This window comes from Mycteria americana, chromosome 7 (genome assembly GCF_035582795.1).
Source record: "Mycteria americana isolate JAX WOST 10 ecotype Jacksonville Zoo and Gardens chromosome 7, USCA_MyAme_1.0, whole genome shotgun sequence".
Classification (NCBI taxonomy): Eukaryota; Metazoa; Chordata; class Aves; order Ciconiiformes; family Ciconiidae; genus Mycteria; species Mycteria americana.
In genome coordinates this window covers 25,867,600-25,887,798 of record NC_134371.1, presented here as the reverse complement: position 1 = coordinate 25,887,798, position 20,199 = coordinate 25,867,600, and the positions used below count along the sequence as shown (strand labels likewise).

At 41.2% G+C, this 20,199-nt stretch overlaps 1 protein-coding gene across 1 annotated transcript in view; it reads left to right on the top strand.

The window, feature by feature from the left end:
* YEATS2 (YEATS domain containing 2) overlaps positions 1–20,199 on the top strand; it is a 51,949-nt gene that overhangs the window by 26,965 nt on the left and 4,785 nt on the right. The window contains 15 exon segments of the mRNA XM_075507458.1: positions 739–997; positions 1,785–1,946; positions 3,481–3,519; positions 3,522–3,595; positions 5,447–5,605; positions 6,336–6,509; positions 7,948–8,146; positions 11,199–11,330; positions 11,610–11,708; positions 12,743–12,854; positions 14,119–14,192; positions 15,294–15,373; positions 16,354–16,555; positions 17,948–18,174; positions 19,352–19,426. Of these exon segments, the coding sequence (XP_075363573.1) occupies positions 739–997; positions 1,785–1,946; positions 3,481–3,519; positions 3,522–3,595; positions 5,447–5,605; positions 6,336–6,509; positions 7,948–8,146; positions 11,199–11,330; positions 11,610–11,708; positions 12,743–12,854; positions 14,119–14,192; positions 15,294–15,373; positions 16,354–16,555; positions 17,948–18,174; positions 19,352–19,426 (2,067 nt within the window).

The window sequence follows — 20,199 nt, the reverse complement described above, 5'->3', positions numbered from 1 at the left end:
TGGCAGCTCAAGTGTTTTATTGTAGGAGTCTGTGCCAATGCAGTGCTCCTACGACAGGAGTGATGCTGCTTCTGAGAAGGCATGGTAACTGTGCAGCAACGAGATGACAGATGTGTCAGAAATTGTCTCCATTCTTGCCCGTTTCCATTTTGGATAGAGTCAAATCATGTGCCAAGCACAAGATACTACGTAAGGAGCTTTCACTTTTGCATAAGTAAATATATATTTGCATTTGCAACAGTTCATTGTCCTTTTTACTGCCTTATTTGCCTGTTTGAGCAGGTATACACACTCATGTTTGCCTGCAGTTACTGCCAACACATAAAATTGAAGCACTTTGTGGATTCTGCTTTGAGCCATAGTTTTCCCAGGGAGTCTGTTCCCATGAATGTGTGGAAGCTAAATTTCTGGATCTCTGTGCTTTGTCAAGACAAGTTTTATCTTCAGCTGGAATTAAGCCATTTCTTATATATCAGAAGAAAAATGGAAGTGCCCTGTAATTTGAATATACTTAATCTTCTGTGGGTGCTCTGAAATCCTGGTTGTGTTTAACAGTTTATCTTTTATTTGGGATTGGCCTGTTGCCAATTTAATTTTGTTTCTTAATGAATAGCTTTTATACATGACTAGACATGTATACGGTGTCCTCAAATGTTTAGAGATGGAGGAAGTGTACCAGCTAGAATTCACGTGATTGCTCTTGCCAGCCACACATCATCCAGTATTTATTTGTTGCAGGTTGTTGGTGTTCCAGTTGGTTCTGCTTTACAGTCAACAGTGAAACAAGCAGTGGCTATCAGTGGTGGCCAGATACTTGTGGCAAAATCTAGCTCTTCAGTAGCAAAGGCTGTTGGTCCGAAGCAGGTTGTGACTCAAGGTGTAGCCAAAGCCATCGTGAGTGGAGGTGGAGGGACAATTGTTGCTCAGCCTGTGCAGACTATAACAAAGGCGCAAGTTTCTTCCACAGGTGCTCAGAAGAGTACATCTCAAGGCTCAGGTAGAGTAATTTTACACCTTGTTAATAGGCCATGATGGGTAGACTTTGGGGCTCTATAATGATTTCTTCAACTGCAAAATAACTATGTGTGATTGAAAAACTTCCAAATGACTAGAGAGGTCTGTAGGGAAATTCAGGCTGACTGAGATTAGTAATAAAGAAAATGTTAACTCATTATCTGTAATGGGGAAGAGGGAGCACAAGTACTTTAAAACATGCAGTCTTCTGTGAGTGGATATCAGACAGATATGCTGGGGAATGTGCTAGAGACCTAGTAGACTTTCATGGAGCCAGGTCTCACATTTTTGCCCAGCATTGTGGTTCTTAGATGCTCAAAGGGCTCCACATAAATCCAACCAACAAGAGCCAAACTGTCCTTATTGCATCTTCACATCTTCCCCAGTTCTTACAGTTATGGGATTGTGGGCAGAAGTACCCTGCCTGCTTCTGCACACAGCTGGCTTTAGCTGAGCACGTTAGCTCAGACTCTGGACTGTTTGAAAAGTGTTGTGTGGCCTCTGGACTGGAGTAAGCCTGTGCTGCTTTGGCCTGCAGCCATAAGTGGTACTGCACACAGAGAGATTCCCCCCCCCCCCCCCCCCCCCCCCGACCTATTCAAAAAAGTGTCTGTGCATCACTGGTGGAGTTAATCTGCAGTTAGGCCAGCTAAGTATGGATTACCAAAGGCTAGCTGCATGTCACTCCTAGTCCTTTCATCCTGTGCAGATTTCAATGCATACTACCTTCTGCAAGCAGTAGTTTTATTTCTTTTTATTCTTTCTTTTAGTGATGGCCACGCTGCAGTTACCAGCCACCAACCTGGCAAACCTGGCAAACTTACCACCAGGCACCAAACTGTACCTCACCACCAACAGCAAGAATCCTTCTGGGAAAGGAAAACTGCTTCTGATACCCCAAGGAGCCATACTGCGAGCCACAAATAATGCTAGTTAGTCTTGCAGGGAAATCTAATGAGTTAAATAATGTAATCACTGCATAATTAATACATTTGGCATTTTTGCTATAAAGCATCCTGGTACTGTGGAAGTCATTAATGGGGTGGGGCTTCTTTGTTCACAACACAGCATGTGGTGCTTTTTAAGACTGAGGTCTCACAAGTGTCTTCTGTTTTAGATGAAACTGCTTTTCATGCAGTGCTCTCAATGTCTTTCTCTCTGTGCTGAAAGCAGACTGTAATTTTCCTCAAAATTCAGCGAAGGGCTGTCTAACTCTTTGTTGTGATCTGTAGTTGAATGCAGTTGTGAAAGCTATTAATAAGTAATGGCATGACACCCTGGAGAAACCAGAAACATAATAAACTAAATTTGAAAAGGACAAGATACTGTATCTGGAATGAGGGAAAGAAAGCATTTTGAATATTGATACAAGGTTTGGTCCCAAGCTGTTGAGACCAGCAGAAACACTTTGTTGTTAATGGGCTTGTGAATCAAACTTGCTGTGAAATACCCGGAGAATAACATTGCTAAAATAATTCCGATGGGTGATACTTTGTTTATAGTGTACTATTGCTGTAGGGAAAGAATACTGCAGGGTTTGGTCTGTGTAGATGAAGAATTTTGTTGTGAGCCTTCTCCAGAATGCTCCTTTTGAGGCTGGAGGTTGGGATTGGAGATGGATTGGGTCTAAACTTTTTGCTCCCAGTTCTGATACTGGCAGTGAGGAAGAGGTATTATCCAGTTTAATATATAAGGTTGTAAATTCCAGCAACATGGCAATAGAGTACATGTCACTGAAGAAGTAGATACTCTTGGTGAAGGTATTTTTGGGCTGTAGAACTTGTGATGGGAGCCCCATTGTTTGAGATTTAGAGAGGCAGCTGGGGCATTCCAACCTTGACAAGGAAATAATCTCACAGGCTTCGAGGAAGAGCAAAATACTTGTCATTTTTATGACAGAGCCATAAGTATTTTTTTTTTACCCTTCTTTCTTAATGAGAGACTGCAAAAAAGTCTGTGTCCAGGCTGTTCTTTTTGGAGGCAGAGCAATATCAAAGTGTCACTGCAAATTACCACTGCTTGGTATCTATGATCTAATACTCTGTTAACAAAATTGCATTGGCACAGCCAACAAAAGTAAAATTAAGAAGCCAGTCGAATTCAGTGTTTCTAGGGCTTTTGCTGCAGATTCATAACCTGCAAAAGACTGATGAAAAGACTGTTCATCTGTTGGACAGCATCTCTTCTTTTGATAGAAAATTCAAACCAGCCTGAAATGAGCTTAGCCTCCACCAGTCCTCCTTATTTCCCCCATAGCTCCTTTTGTTCATGGCATTTGCTGAGCTATAAGAGAGCACAGCAGCACATCTGAACTGTGCTGTACTGGCTAATAGTATTATTCAGCTGCAAAACATGTGGCAGCAAGTATCTTGCAAAGTGTTTTCAATTACTTGTGATATACAGGGATGCTTTAGCAGCTGACAGTGTCTGGTTACCAAAGGATCAAGCCTTTTCTTCTGGTTACAGGTCTCCAATCTGGTTCTTCTACAAATAGTGGAGGAGGTGGAACCAAAGCACAAGCAGTAACTTGTCACAGCACCTCACCTATACATCCTACATCCTGAAGCAGACACCCAGGTCAGTGGTGTAAGCATCTTATTGAAGCAGATCTACATTTCAGACTGCAGTGGTAATTTGTGGATATCCTGTGGTTCTGTGATACATGAAACATTCTTGGACTATGGGATCTAGATCCTCTCTAACAACCCTTGCCTCTCTCCCCTCTACCAGCACCTGCTTTACCACTTGCTGTTGCTATTGGCACATCTCTGCCCCTCACCTCCCCTTGCAGGGTGGTACCCTCATGGCTCCCTGTGGGCTGAGAAAGCAGCACTGAGTAAGACCAGGGCAAGCAGTGGGTGGAGAAGAGACACAGTCTCCAAGGGTCTCCAAAACAAGAGAGGTGATATAACAGAGTTGAAGAGTTATCTTACACAGTAGTATGTGTACGAGTTGGAGGAAAGCAGTAGAGATAGGAGAATAGAGAAGAGGGGGTAAACAAGAACCTTATAAAGTTCAGCAAAGACAAATGTAAGGTCTTGCACCTGGGAAACATAATTCAGGAGTGCAGCACAGATTGGGATCTACCTGGCTGTAGAGCAGCTCTGTGGAAAGGGACTTGGGGGTCCTGGTGGACAGCAAACTCAATATGAGTGAACAGTGTGCTGCTGCCGCAAAGAAAGCCAACAGGATGCTGGGTTGCATCAACAGGGGCATCACCAGCAGAGATAAGAAGTCATTATCCCGCTCTACTCAGTGCTTGTCAGGCCACACCTGGAATACTGTATTCAGTTTTGGTCCCCACTATACAAAAAAAATGTGGACAGGCTGGAGAGGGTCCAGAGAAGGGCCACAAAGATGATCAAAGGACTGGGAAGCCTGCCGTATGAGGAAAGGCTGAGACAACTGGGTTTGTTCAGCCTGAGAAAAAAGGCTTAGGGGAGACCTTATCACCATGTTCCAGTATTTAAAGGTGGCTACAAAGAAGATGAAGACTCCCTTTTTACAAGGAGTCACATGAAAAGACAAGGGGTAGTGGGTACAAGTTACTCCTGGGGATATTCCCATTGGACACAAGAGGAAATTTTTCACAATGAGAACAATCAGCCATTGAGTAATCTCCCCAGGGAAGTGCTGGATTCCCCCAACATTGGACACTTTTAAGATTCACCTGGACAGGGTGCTGGGCCAATCTTGTCTAGACCGTGCTTTGCCAAGAAAGGTTGGACCAGGTGATCCTTGAGGTCCCTTCCAACCTGGTATTCTGTGATATTGGAGAGAAAGGGTAAAGCTGAGTAAGGAAGAAAAATGAGAAACCAGAAGATTGTGTGAAGGAGTCCATGTGTGATAGTGGGTGAATGAAGCCTCTGCAGGGTAGCAGCTGAACACTGATGAGAAGCAGGAAGGGTGTGCAAGGTCTCAGGTGGTAAGTTATTAGAGTGCATACCTCCAGTTGTCGCTGTGATTTCTGTATGCCAAGCTCTGAATATATAGCCTTGGGGGGGGGGGGGGGGGGGGGGGGAGACCAAATACATTTTGAAGTGAGAAGGTGACAGAATGTCTTGATTTCTCTCTTTTTTTTGCCTAGCCCAGCAGTAGCCTCTCTGATCTTGCATGCTAAGCAGCATTTGTCACAAAGAATAAACTTAAAGAGCATAAAGCGCGTTAAATTGTAGTGGATGCCTCTGACAAGACAGGAAACTGATTGTGGCTTTTTCACCCCTTCCCTTGCATCAGAAAGTGGTGTTCTGCACTGAGAAGGCTGTGTCTAGCTCTTAGTGCAGAAGCTGTAATTAGCAGTGCCTTGCTTTAGAAGATGAAATGTTGGTGTTGCATTACAGCTACAGGCTTGTATTCTGTATTGACACTCCTAGATTTCTGTTGACTTTTAACTGTGTTTCGAAGTGCTAACCTCCCTAACTTATTTCTGGAGCAGGGCACCTTTCTGGTCGGCCAGCCTTCTCCTCAGAGTTCTGGGAAGCAGCTAACTCCGGCTTCAGTTGTTCAGGGCAATGTAGGAGTCGGAGCATCTTCCACACAAGGACAAGCACTGAAAGTGATAACCGGACAGAAAACAGCTCTGTTTACACAGGTAATGTACAAATGATGTGTTTTTCTCTTACCAGTCAGCATTTTGTCAGATAAAGTATAGGAACCACAGCCACACATTATGAACTCTTTTCCTTTTGTAGTTGTTTGGTTTTGGTTTTTGTACAGTTATGATGCTGGCTGTACTATGATAAGGAAAGCACATGAAGGCCTACTTTCATATGCAGATATTGGACCACAGTTTTCCAGCTTTATTTCTGTTTTCAAAGTGGGTCATGTGTAAGCTTGGGTTGCTAGTTTGTAAATGTGCTCTGGGATTTCTTAGTGAAATGGAATTAGAGAAGTGAATACAGTCAGGTGCAAAAATGTGCTTAAATATTTGAACCTTAGAAATGGGTCACCCACTAAAGCTCTTAAAAATTTCGGTTTTGGTATCCCTCAAATGTCCTTCTTTTAAAAACTACCAAGTGGTCCCTATGAAATTCAAACTCCCCAAGAGTACTTGTAGTTGATCATCCAAAATTTGAGATTGATAGACATATTTTTGCAAAGTCAACAGTTTGATAAACTTGATTTCTGAGGTGATAGTTTTGTTCTAGCTATTATTGCCACAATTGGCCTTTTTCAAAAGTCTTTTGAAAATATTTTTCAGTAATATAAAAAACATTTGTCTTGTTTGTTTTGTTGTTGTTGTGTGTTTGGGTTTTTTTAAGTCATTTTAAAAAAATGCAAACAAATACACTTTTTTCCTTATGCTGAATTCTTTTTCAAAGGCTGCACCCAGTGGACAGACATCGCTGATGAAAATATCAGATGGGTCTATAAAATCAGTGCCTGCCTCGTCCCAGCTCTCCAAACCTGGCACCACTGTACTGAGAGTATCAGGAGGTGTTATCACCACAGCTGCTGCTCCTGCTATGGCCCTTCCCACAAACGGGGTGGCCCAGGTGAGAAACAAGTTTGCCAATATGCTGTAATATAAATTTTGCACTAGCCAGTATAATCCCCAGGGAAGGACTTCTGCTGCTTTTTTCCCCTGTTGGTGGTATTCTTTTCAGTCAGCTTTGCTGGCGGGTCTGCTCTTATTTGTGTTCCAGTGCAGTACACACAACTCTCTTTCTGTTGTCTTGTTTGCTGTTTGGCACAGAGTAATATCTGAAGAAACAAGGGGAGAAGAGAAACTAAAACTTGCACTTTCTTGCTTTTAATGTTGTTAAAATTCAGGTAGGCAGGAAAGGTTTTATCTGAAACAGCTTTTGCAATCATACAGATCAGATTTTTGGGCTACACAGCCTTTAAGCACCAAATCTGTTGCTGGCACAAGAATTTACAGAAGAATGTGAAATTCCTGAAGCTCTGTATCCAGCAGGCCAGTGAAAGCCAGTAGTAACTAGCCCGCAGGTTGTTCCTCTGAGATCACAAGCTCTCCACGGTACTTATGTTTATCCCACAAGATAACACTTAGTGGGTAACACGTAGTGCCCAATCTGCCATCAACAGATTTCAGAGGCTGGCAGTGGCCGGGTTCATGGTCCTTCGGTCCTGATTGTGTTCAAAGGGATGTCAGTCCTCTCCACCATGGGGTAGTCATAACAGTGCAGCCTTGGAATGAGGTGCTTCGGCATCAAGTGAGGTTGGAAGTAAAACATTTGCATTCCTAGAGTGAACGCTTTTATGCGTGGATGCAGCCATGTATCCAATTGATGCAGGTTTTCCACCTGGAGTGGACTTGGAGTTCACGGGGTGGGAAGGAGGCAGCTAAAAGGACAGTGTATAGTTCACTGGGAGCATTCCCCCAGCCTTGCTGCTTTTGCCTGTGGAGAGGCAAAGATTAAACAAGCGGAGAGTTGACGCCATGCTGCCCTCAGAAGGCTGAATGCTGGCATACGCAGCATATATAGGTGAAGATGCTAAAATTTGAGTTAAATGCTACTCACTGTTTTTACAGCTTTCAGTGAAGCAGCAGAGATAGAAATTTTCCATCCAGCCTCTTTATCTCAAACTTTTTTCCCATTTCTCTGCTGATATCTCTGGACTTCTGAGCAGCAGGGAAACAAGAAACATTCCTGGGTCGAATTTCTCATCTGGAGGCCTAGCTGCTTGCTGAAGTTAAGGGCCTGGCTCCAGACACTGTCAAAGCAGTTGTTGTGGTAGCAGTTCTTGTGTGCACAGTTTCACTTTGTCTGCCTGAAACAGCCTCCACTCTATATGTGCCATCACTGTATATGGGGTTTTGGATATGTGCTTGAGAACCTCTTGCTTCTTAATGATAGATAAATAGACATTTGGTTTTTCTACTTCTAGATACTCCCTCATTGTGGTTATTGTTGAATCATCTATGACATGAAAAGGAATTTGTTATCGCTCTCTGCCTCTTTTATGCAGCAAATAGACAATGCAGGTTCCAGTTCATCATCTTCTGGAGCTCCTACAGCAAAGACATCTGGACAACACCACCAAATCTGTATAAGCCAGAGCCAGTCTACTTCATCAGTAGTGAATAAGACTGCTACTTCTACTGTTGTAAGTGTTGCTTCTCTGATGACTACACCAACGCCTGTGACTGGAAAAGCTGCAGTATCAGGTATTAAACTCCCTTCATGCGTTTCCTATGGAAAGTTAGAATCCAGGTGTGAGTTCTTTAGATGTCTTCACTGTAAATGGAAGAATGTAGTCACCTGCATTTGTGAATGTGTAAAAGTAAAGTCATGCTTTCTAAAGCATACCTTATTAGCATAACTTTTGGCTTAGCCAAAGAGATATGTAAATAATTTGGCATCCTATCACATGAGCACATTGACTGTATCTGTTACAAATAACAGTGCGAGTTGTCCATTGGTATTGGAGAGGGATTCTAGTTTTCATGCCAGGTTATCATTAGAAGATGCATTCTACCTGTTCAAGAACACAGTGTGCCACTGAATGCTGAAACTATCAAGGTATTAGTGATACTACAGACTTTATTAGTTTGTGAAAGTGAAACTCCACTGAAGTTAGAGAAGCTGCATGAGCAGAATTTGGCTTTGAGGCTTTGCATCTGCTCTGTTTGGCTTGGAAAGGAGAAGAGATGTTGATTAGGGGGAACTGAAGGCTTTGAAGTCAAAATCCATTAAATACAGTGAGGTAGACTGGATCTGGAATGTTTCAAGTTAATAAAGAAGAGATAATAAAGATAGACTGCCCTTATGTAGGGGGGAGCTTTCCTTATTTAGTTTTATTGCCCTTCAGTATCTTTTGTATCATGGAGAGCAGATATAACAGGTTTAATTTGAGTTTATGGGTTAAAATTAGGAATTTTCATTTTGACTCCTAATTTACCTGCTGGCATGTTCTGTTCATTTGAAGTGACTTCTTACTAAGTGGAAACAGAGTACAAATACAGAAAAGGGAAAGTAAGTGACACTGAGCCCTTCTGACAGTGTCTTTTTAAAGCAACTCTTCTTGTTTCCTACATACACAGTCTTCCAAACTCCTCCTTTTTTCATCACTCTGTTTCACAGAGCTTGAAGGTGACTGCCACAATTCTGCAATGGGCAGTTGAGTATTTTCCTCTTTGCCATCAAAGCAGCAAGGGGGTTTTTTTGTAGGAAATACAAAATATTTTGAAGGAAATTCTAAGTAACTTTCAGATTAAGACTGCCCTTTAGGTATGAGAATATCATCTAGGTTTTGTTTTTGGGTTTGTGTGGGTTTTTGGTGTTGTGGTTTGGTTTTTTGGTTTGGTTTGGGTTTTTTGGTGGGTTGTTTTTTTTTTTTTTTGTAACCTGAGGCACTGACTTCATTATGAATCCCAAAAGAAGCAGTTATTTTGATGTTTAAAAAAAAACCATCACAAAACAAACAAAAAAAATCACACAAAAAAACCCCTGTTAAAATTCTGGAGATTCATATTTTTAAAGGCAACTTTTCAAAAAGAATCTCAAAATTTCCCATTGTTTTGCAATGAACAGCGTCTCTCACCCATCAGGCTTAATAGGGTTAGTTGAAAATGTCCCTTCTTACTTGCCTTGCCGTTTGGGTCCCTTGCTGTGCTATCCCAACACATCTGTGCATCGCACACTTGGGACATCCCCCAAGGCACACTTTTAAATGATGCACTTTCTCAAAGTGTGGTAAACTGTTCTGGGAAGAGACTTGCAAAGCCACGAGCATTTAATTGCTTGCTGGAGACTGCCTCTGTGCCAAAAGAGACCTTTGGTTCACCATTTAACATCCCTGGAAGAACTGCTGGCGGTCAGTGTATCAAAGGGAGCCAGCCACCACCACGGAGCTTGGCCATCCAGGGGCTGTGTGTTTGAGAAGGCTGGAGGTGGAAGAAAAGGTTTTGCCAAGATGTGTAGCAGTCAGATTTTTAATTGTAAAAAATATGGGCTTTTATTTAAGTGAGTCTTAAATAGACTAAAATGTTTAAAAAATGAATTGGTAATGCTAGGTTAACCTTTTTGCCTGGTGGTGAAAGCCTAACTGAACACTGTTATGCATCTTCCAAACCAAGAAGTATCTTCACCAGACCTTGCATGTCTAGTACTTGGAAGGCAGTTATGTTTTTTACACAAGAATAATAAATTATGAGGAAAATGGAAACTTTATCTTGAAACAAATCGTGAGTATAAAATTACTGTTGTGAAACTAAGAAATATACTGTTGGCAACGTTCTAAAATAGAAGCCTATTAAATTTCCACAATCTGAATAAGTTAGCTATAGATTGAATACAGTTATATTGAAAGTAGCTACTTTAGCAGTAGAAAGGATGAACACAGGCCCAAATCACAGTGGTAGAGTGCTGGCTGTGGTGGCTTGAGGTGTCATTACTGTGGAGGAGAGAGCTGGTGGACAGGTGATGAGTGCTTCTCGCCCATGGCACTGTGGCGCAGCCTGGAGCCATGCTGGTTTCCACCGAAGTTACTGGGTGCTGCCATTGATAATGGTGTTAATATCTGAATGTCCTGCTTGTTTTTAGCCTTGACTAAAATCAGTGATTTAATTCAGTCCCCACTTTAATATGCTTCATAGCTTGATTAGCCATCCTTATGGATGTAGTCAGTGCATGTTACAGAAAGACACAGGACACTCAGTTCAGGTATGTCCTTCATCAGACTTGCTGTGCAGCCTTGGGCTTGTCACTTAGTTAAAACGTGGTTGATTGTGCTCTGCTGACTGCAGTGGATGCTGCTAAGCTGAATTGCAGAGGTGTGTGCGGCACTTGGGTACCTCAGTGAGCGTGGCTGTGTAAGTACAACAGAGCTGTCAGTCACTGGCTTACCAGACCCTTGAGCACAAGGTCTTGTTCTGACAAGAGTGTTTTACTCTGTGCTGAGCCTGCTTCAGTTGAAAGGTTTGTGTTACATCAACTTTTATTTAAGGTTACTTAGGTAATTAGGAAACCTGCCTCACAAATACCAGAGCACTGTGCAGCACATAATACTGTGCACACTGTGGTGCAGCACCCCAGTATTTTAGCAATCATTTGTGTCAGTAAACACTTGTCTGACAGTTCACTGAACTGTGGCTTGTTAAGAGGGTGGCGGTGTTAGCTTACATGCCATCCTGGTTCAGGCAGAAAGGGAGAGAAGTAGCTGGAGATAAACAAAATGGTGTGTTTTATTTAACATTTTGTCTTCCGTTCTTCTTGCAGGGTTGCTAAAAATCCACTCAAATCAGTCTAGTCCACAGCAGGCTGTTCTGACAGTTCCCAGCCAGCTTAAACAGCTCGGTGTAAACACAGCTTCTGGAGGTGTTCAGACAATACTCATGCCTATGAACAAAGGTAAAGGGCAGAGGAGGATGACAGATGGTGTTTGAAAATCCCTTTGACACAGGGTAGCTCTTGGTCACTGTTGGCATACATCGTCCAAAGTTAGAGATAGAAGAAAATGTAGCAAGGAAATTCATCCCTAAACTTTGTGCTGCAAACACTGTGTTGCTTCTGAACATGGTTATCTGTCAAAGTGTATGAAGTTTGATTTTTTTTTTTTCTTTTCTTTGTTGTGGGTTTTTTGTTTGTTTGTTTTTTGGTTTTGTTTTGTTTTTTTCTGTTCCTCTCCAGTGATACAGTCACTTTCTACCAGCAAAGTTTCAGCTGTTACAGCTGTTACAGCAGCAAGTACGGTTGTCCCTAGTTCCTCTACAGCGTCCATCACTAAAGGTAACAAGGAATTTCTCAGTAAGATAAGTAGTAGAAATAAGCTAGTACTGCTTTATGCAAGTGGCCTGACTATGAAAGTAGACCCTGTGACTGTGGGTTCCTTTATTTCCATTGTTAGTAGGGTTTAAATCAAGTAAAAATGGCATCTGGGGACTAGGAAATTAACAGTGACTTACCCCTCAACAAATCCCAAAGCATAAGCAAGTACAGAGAGAAATGAGGATGTTCTAGAAAGCTACCATGAGTACCTTAAATGTTCATTGTTTCAATCCGTCATTGCAGAAATGCATAGAGCAGCATGTATTTAATCACAGTTACTGCTGTCCTCAGAATAGTGACTATGGTGAAATGTACTGGAGGATGCTTTCCAGCAGCACTAGATGTAGTCAGTATGTGTGTGCGTGCACACACAGGGGGAAGATGTACATACAGTACTTCCCAGAATAATGCATAGACCAGAGCTGAGATATTCAGAGTCCAGTTCTTGCGGAACTGTCATGCATCTCTCCCATCCCAGATCAATGACCAGACTGTCTGGCTGTTCTGGTTTGGGAACGTCTCTGTCCCTCCTGCTCCCGTCTCACCAGAGTTCTGTCCTAGATGTGAGAAAGTTCACTGATGTCAAAATAAGTGATGTCTTTAAAAAAGTTCTTACTTTGAAATGTCACTTCTTGCTAAAACTGTTATTAGTTTTCTCTACAGCTCTTTGTTTACAGAAAGGCCAACGTACATTTGCAGGCAGGCCAATTGAGATCAGGCATGCGAAACATCAGCAATTGGTTATGCAAATGCAAATTTTCTAAAAATGATAAGATGTGAGCATGTTGAGATTTGGAGGGGGGCGACACATGTTCTGGTGGCTTGCTTTCAGCAGAATTGAAGGCCAGATTTGTTCATGCTTAACAATCAGAACGCGAACAACAAATGAAATGATGTTATATAAGACCCTTAGTCTTACTGGAGTCTTGCAAGACATTCTTTATCAAGCTGACTGGTACTTTTTGTCTCTTAAAATGTGTTCTGTTTCTTTGAAGTTAAGATGGAGCCTGATTCAACAGGACAAAACTGCAGTTCTGTGGGTACCCAAGAAGGCCAAGCAGCAGTAAAAACAGAAGAGAGCTCTGAAATTGGGAATTACGTTATCAAGTAATTGTTCATTTCTCTATAAGGTTTTCTGATCTTTGAAATACCAGGGGGAAAGGAGGAAGTTCTAGGGATACGTGCAGTAGTGTTAAGTTTGACCTAGAAATACATTATAAAATCTTCTGTCCCATACACTGCTGTATCAGTACTAACTCTGTCGGCTGGCGTTTGTTTCAGACAGTGTTGCAATATTTTCTTTGTAAATGGATTAGTATGCAGGGCTCATGAAAGGGGGAAAAAAATTATTGCAGTTGTTTTGGGGTTTGCTGAAATCTCAAGCTGCTAAAACCTCCTTATAATCCACTGTTTGTATAATTCCCATTGCCATTGTGTGTCCTTACTGAGGTCAAACTGCCCAGTGAAATGCAGGTCAAAAAAGGGGCATCTGAAATAAGTAGAACTGTCTCTCTTCTTGCCTCTTTAGTCTTGTAAGGCTCATATACTTCTGTAATTACTTAGTATGAGGTTTGTGTTGGTTCAGAATTGGAATTAAATAATAAAGATCATTGGAGTATTTGTTCACTGGATGCTGTGAAATCCAGTGCCTTGTTTGTGATGCTCTTGCAAGTACTTGTTAGTGTTTTTTCACCAGAACTCAGTTTGCAGAATTTTCTCTGCATATTTCTTATAAAGTGTAGGATGTTTCTTCTGCTCTTGATTCCTCCAATGGCTGACTTTCCTGTCTCCATGTTTTGAAAAGTTTTGTTATTCTGACATATCTCTGCAGACATTACCCTGATGGAGAGTATGTGTAGGAGACGGGAATAAATTTTAAGTCACTACACACTGGAAATTATCTTAGTTGTAAAATAACTAATGGAAAATACAGTTCTTGCCAGTTAAATACAGTATGGCTGGTTAAGTAAAATTTACCTAAACTCCCGTAAGTACAAAGCTTCCCATGCAATATCCCATGTTCCTACTGGGACAGCCTGCGCTAATAGGTGCGTCTTATCCCTCAAAGTAGTGTTGCAGATTGTGAGATGATACAGGGATTTCTTCCAAGCCTGCCCAAAAAAGCCTATCTTCAGTTTCTTCATCATGACAAATACAGCTTCAGATGTGGACACCTCAGCAAGTGGAAGGGCTGTTTGAAGCACCTTCTCCGGGTTGGGGCTTATCCTCATACTAGTTTATCCTCATACTAGTATTGCTATAATGCCTTGGGGCTAGGGACTTTAAACCATGCAGTGATTTTGAAACCTTTTGCATCGGATTCATTGCTTCCAACAGTATTCTTCATTGTGATTCTTTTTATCCCTTGCAGTATAGAATATTTGGAGAACATCCAGCAGCTTTTAACAGCAATAGTGAAGAAGGTTCCATTAATTGCTGAAAAAAGTAAGCAGTAAATGAAAACCTTTGCTTTCTATTTTCAATGTATCAACAGAATGCCTTGCATACTCTGTGGCCACAAAAATTATTAAAGGGCAAAATGAAGTGAAGCCATCCTCCTAGAGAGCTTACTCCAGGGGTTATTCTAAAGATGCTTAGAATCAGGTTCTTCCAATAAAGCCAAGTATGTTGTCAGCAGTTACTAACTTTTACCTGTTTTTTTGGTTAGAAATACATTGTATTTCCTCACATAATGGTTGCAAGTAGGTCCTCTTTTCCCTGGTTTGTCCTCAGTAGATGTGCTTTTATTTTTTTTAATTTAATGCCAGAGTTTCAGAAATCCTTGCAAATACGAGAACATAGCTCAGCATTGGAATGTGTTTGTTGTTGGGGTTTTTGCCTTTTTTTTTTTTTTTTTTAAATGAAAGGTGGTGGTTTGCAGAGAAACATTTTAATCTTTTATGGTATTTTATAATTGCAAATCTCCTACTCATGTACATAGCTGGAAATATATATCAGCTTTCTCTGGTAACTAATGCACTTCGAATAAGTGGTCCTGGAGACTGGGTAGAGCAGACCCTCTCAAGATAAGCACAGTGAGCAAAGTAGGAGTGGGTGGCACAGTAAAGCTTTCATTACATACAGCTCTCTGGCCTACAGTAGCATTCATGAATCCGTTGCTTAGGATTTGTATCCCCTCCTCATGTTTTTGCCAGGAAACCTTTTCACTGTTTCATTTTTATATTGCAATTTGTTGGCAAAAAAAATGTTTTCCAAAGGAAGAGACTTTGACCACTAAGACAGACTTACAGATCTCATCATTACAGCTTTGGGGGGAAGAAGAGGCTTAAAACAGCCCATAGCCACATATGTCTGTACATCCTGACCAAGAGAGATGCTGATTTTGCATTCAAAACCCAAAGTGTCTGCTGCATGTATCTGTGCTGTGCTCAGAGAGAGCACAGCATTTGTAAAGAGTTACAGTCCTTGATCCTATGAGCATGAAACACATTTCCCTCTTCTTCTCCGCTAAATAACATCAAAACCAGAATTTATGTTACTTCACATATTAAAATTTAATACTGTTTTTGGCTTTGTGTTTTCTAGGTGAAGATGCAAGCTCTTTTTGTGCCAGTTCAGTGGAACAGTATTACAGCTGGAATATTGGGAAGAGGAGGGCAGCCGAGGTAATCCTCTCTTCCTGTGTTTCATAAGCATTCATTAGGGACACAAGAAGGATTTCTGAATTATGGAACCTTCCTTGTTGTTGGCTGATTTGTTCTCTGAAGCAGTCTGTTGCATTTTAAATGGAAGCATTCCTTACTGCAAGACGCACTGATTTGTGTCCAGGTAGTGATCCAGTTTATTGTTCAGAGACTTTCTCAAGCAGAAGGGACTCTAAAGGTCATTTTTTGGTTGGTTCAAAGTAAGGTGTGTTTGAAGCATTTTCAAAATCAGAATTTTTGCAAGCTGTCCTGTTAGCACTTTATCTTCATCACTCCTCTGTGGCATGTTACACTCATGGGAGTTTTACCCAACATACTTTGTCCATCTTTTCATGGGATTGTGTCTGCTTTCTGTAGGAAGAGAATTGAGGGATCTGACATAAGCAATGCTAGTGCTGAAATAGATTGTCAGTTCACTAAAGATAAATATTTCAGTTAATCTGGACCTTTTTGTGTTCTGGTTGTTATGTTTCCCCCTATTTCTTCATAGTTTTGTCATCTTGCTATGGAGTTTTACAGGGAAGATGTTAAAACTGATTAGTTTTAACTTCCCTCTGCTGTTGCCAACTTAAATGATTGAAGAGTTCAACCAAAATTTTGAGCAGCACTCTAATGGATTTCTTGCACTATGCCATCTTAGGTGTTACTTGGGAGATGAGGCAATTCAAGTCAAGACAAATGTGTCTGGGCTCCTGTCAATGTGTGTCCCTTTTTTCTTGAGGTTTTGTTTGGATGAGAAAGCAGAGTTTAAATGACCTGCCTACAGCTGCCTAATGTCACGATTAGGACCATCTTCCACATTTGTTTTTCCTTCTCATTCTGACTCCTGAGAAAATCCCATTCCTTTTGTTTTCTTTGCAACCTGGATTATTGTTCTGGGCCATAGTCTAGCCTTAAATGTTTTAGCCAGTGTGATGAGCTTTCCCTTTCGTTTGTCACAGTGGCAACGAGCAATGACAGTGAGAAAGATCCTACAAGAAATCATAGAGAAACACCCCAGGTTTCACAACATTACACCCCTGAAAACAAAGCATGTGGTGCACTGGTGTCGATGCCATGGCTACACTCCACCTGACCCGGAGACCTTGCGGAACGATGAAGACTCAATTGAAGACGTGCTGACGCAGATAGACAGTGAGCCAGGTGAGTATGGAGGGACAGAAAGCTCCTTTTTGCCAGAGACGCTGTTTGTTAAATGGCTTAAGACTGTGTGTATGCACACACATGTGCTGCTGCTTCAGGAGAAGCGGATTCTTACTTTCTTTGTTTTTTAACTTGATTCACTCTGCAATAACAGAAGTTGGAGATCTTAAGGGCAAGCCTACAAGTGAAGCTGCCCCTTGTCCCTACCAATCCTGATGTTCTCTGGGGCCTCTTTGGGATTTTATTGTGCTTTGGGGCCTTTGGAGGCTCAGTGTAGAGAAATCTTACGAGAGGTGATTCTTGCCCCACAGTGTAATCATTTATAAATGGGCACACAAACAAAGTATAGGGAGTAATGACAGTTCTGCCCTTGGGTAAGCTTAGCCTCTATTAAAAGACTTACTGTGCAAACAGTGTGAATGAGTTCAGGTACAAAAAAAAACCCAAAACTGGCAGCGGCAGCGTGGAGCTCAGTGGGGGTTAATTTACCTCCAAAAGTGAAGTGAATTGGCCCATGTGAAGCTTCATGTTGTGTTATTATAGCTGCTACATTATTGTACTAGGCATAGCTCTGGGATTTCCACAGTCCATTTTAGTATGTATGAAATGTACATCTTTAATTTCATCCATTCTTCACAGTTAAGCTCCCTTGTTTCACCTTCAAATAATCCCTTTCCCAAAGCCAAATGTTTTTCTGTTCTGATCATACAGGGATTTAAGGTATTTCACAGAAGTGTATGGATTTGATTATTCTTTGCTAAGTCTGGTCCTGCATTGCAGTTGTTGAAGGTGGAAAGGAAGCCTACATTCACCTTTTAATATTTGTATCTAAATAACTAGATTTGTGTTTCTCTTTGAAGAAAAGAATCTTTTTATTGCGTAGCTTTCCACAAAAGGTTTTACTGGCTCGTGTTGAGCATGCAGAGAAGAGGTTACCCTTTTGTAATTCCACTGTGAATCTGTCTTGTGATTTTTCTTAAAAAGCATGATAATAATTGTCACAATGTAAAAGATGATTTAGTGCTACATGGTGCCTACATAGTAAAAACTCCATTTCTCCAACCAAGTTGAAGAGCATCAGACTGCTTTTCCAGTTGTCAAAAAGCTTCTGTGAGAATGTTTAGGAGACTTACATTAGCCTGGTTTTGTTTGAAATGCAGCCCTCTTGATTGGTGTAGGAGCAGATGAGGGAGAGGACTACGAGTGTCATGAAGATATAATTAGAAGGCTCTCAATGAATCTTTGCGTTTCTGTTCATCCTTATGTTTGGTAGGAACTACAAAAATAACTTCCAATTACCTTAACTTCCAATTACCGTATTTTGAGTGTGCATCTGTTTATAAACAGCTTTCCATAACCTATCATGTGTTTAATTGATTGCTTCTTTTTCAGAATGCCCTTCATCTTACAGCAGTGGTGAAGAGCTGTGCCGAAAACTAGAGGAACTACAGCAATTTCTGAAACGAGAACCAGAACACGAAGAGGAAGTAGATATTCTCAACTTTAGTGAGCCATTAAAAATAAACATTAAGAAAGAACAGGAGGAGAAACAAGAGGAGATGAAGTTCTACTTGGCTTCCTTGCCTGCATCAGAGTTTGTGAGGGACACTGCAGAGAAGGTAATAAGTGAATCATAAAGCTAATAAGAACTGCTGTTAAGATAATTGTGGTCTTATATTTATTTAGTTGCTTTTCTTTCATCTATATGGGCTTCTGGATGCTTTATGGAAGTTTTTATAAATGCCCTGGAAAAATTGAACCTTCTGACTCATGACACTCAGCTGGCCAGTGCTGGCAGGAGTAAGTGAAGCATGCCAGATGGGAGGTCATTTCAGAGTAGCTGTGTTGCAGGGCTTAGCACCAGAAGAATCATCCTGGAAGGCTAGAAGTAAGGGGAAATGAGGGAAGAGGAGCACTAGCACTGACTTCTTCCTGTTCCATCACATGAAAGATTTGGGCTCATTGTTTGGAGCAGTGCTGTTGAATAGCAGCTCCTGAAAAGGAGTTGCAGTAAAGCTAAGACCACAGCAAACTACTGCTTGGGTTTCTTCCCCTATTCAAATTAGGGTAAAAGAAGGGGAGAGGAGGGTCTTCTCTCACAGCAGCAGGAAGGAAAGAGAGGAGACTGACTCAGCTTGTAGGAAAGAGTGCTCACCATTGTACCAGCAGACACAGGAGCAGTGGGAGGGGTTTGCATGCAGCAGTTGTGGGAGAAAGGATCTCTGTCTCCACCTCAAATGCTGCCATCAAGGGACAAAACCTTGGTTCTGCAGTGTATCTAGTCTCTTGCTATGTAGGTGTCAAGGGCACAGGCATGATGAGAGTGTGACTGGGGGATGAAACGCTCTTTTGATGCGGAACTTCTGTGCCAGGAGCACTGTTTAAAGTGGGCTCAGTTGCCATAGGTAGGTGCATGGAAGATTATGAATAGATGGATTAAATATATGTACAGTTTTAAAATGGAGCTTCCATTCTCAATCCAGAGATACCCAATGCAGCCTGGTTTTCGTGTGGACTTTCTGAAACAAAAATTAAAACCTGCATTTGTTTCTTCTGTGTTTTTGAGGCATTTCTGCAGGCTGTTCTAATGGTCAAACTTAATTTTCTCCAGACTTTTTTTTTTTAAGTGAAGCCTGAGATTACAGTGCCTGAAAGTTCTGCAGTGTCTGTTTGCTTGTTTTTTAACTACCCTTTGTAATAGATTGTTTCTGTTATATCATTCTCATCTCATCTGCAGCAAAACGTGGGTTGTGTTATTTGATGTATTAATTTTTTTCTCTCTCCTGTATTTTATAGATAGGGATTTCTTTTCAGCCTGCTGAGGTACAAAAGAATGTGTATGCATCAGTAATAGAAGATATGATTTTAAAGGTAAGAAATTGCTTCATGTTAAGAACTTTTCTGTAACTATTAACCCAGTAATGTATAAAAAAAAGATTGAATGTCCTTATTGATACGCATTTATCAAATCAAGAGATGCGGAGTCTGATGTCTATCTTGGTGCAGGTATAGAAGGATATATAGCTGACCAAAGAGTGTCCTATACTTCTTTGTGTGTTTCCAGCTTTCTAACTGATTTGTTGGCTTGGACACAGAATAGTGATTTGCAGATTCTCACCTCCAGCAAGATACTGACTCATTCTGTAACTTTGAAAGTACCCCTTACTTTGCCCTACCCTTCAGAACTGGAAGGGGGAATCTGCCAGAGTTCTGTAAGACTTGATTATTTTATAAGAGGTTAGCTATTTTTTCCTAAATACTGTTCATTTCCTTTTTGCTTGGGCTGTCTCTACTGGCAGACTGCTAAATTCCTGCAGACAGCAGCAATTCTGCCTTGTATGAGAAACTATCTATCATAATCAATATTGGAAAAACAGAGACCGTTTCTTACCAGAGCTTTGAACAGCATGGAACTAAAGTTCTTGGGTTTGGACTGAAGGCTAACATGGATTATTTTTAGCTGTGCTCTGCTGTGTTTCAAGCCAAAGACAGTTTTTGGGGTTGTTTGTACAGACTGCTGCTTATCAGAAGATCAGTTTTACAAAAGCTAATTAATTCCAGGTCACACGTGCACATGCATGCACATTTCTGCTGTGCTCTGTTACTTATAGTTGAACTCAGGTAGAGGTACATCCATTTGTAGA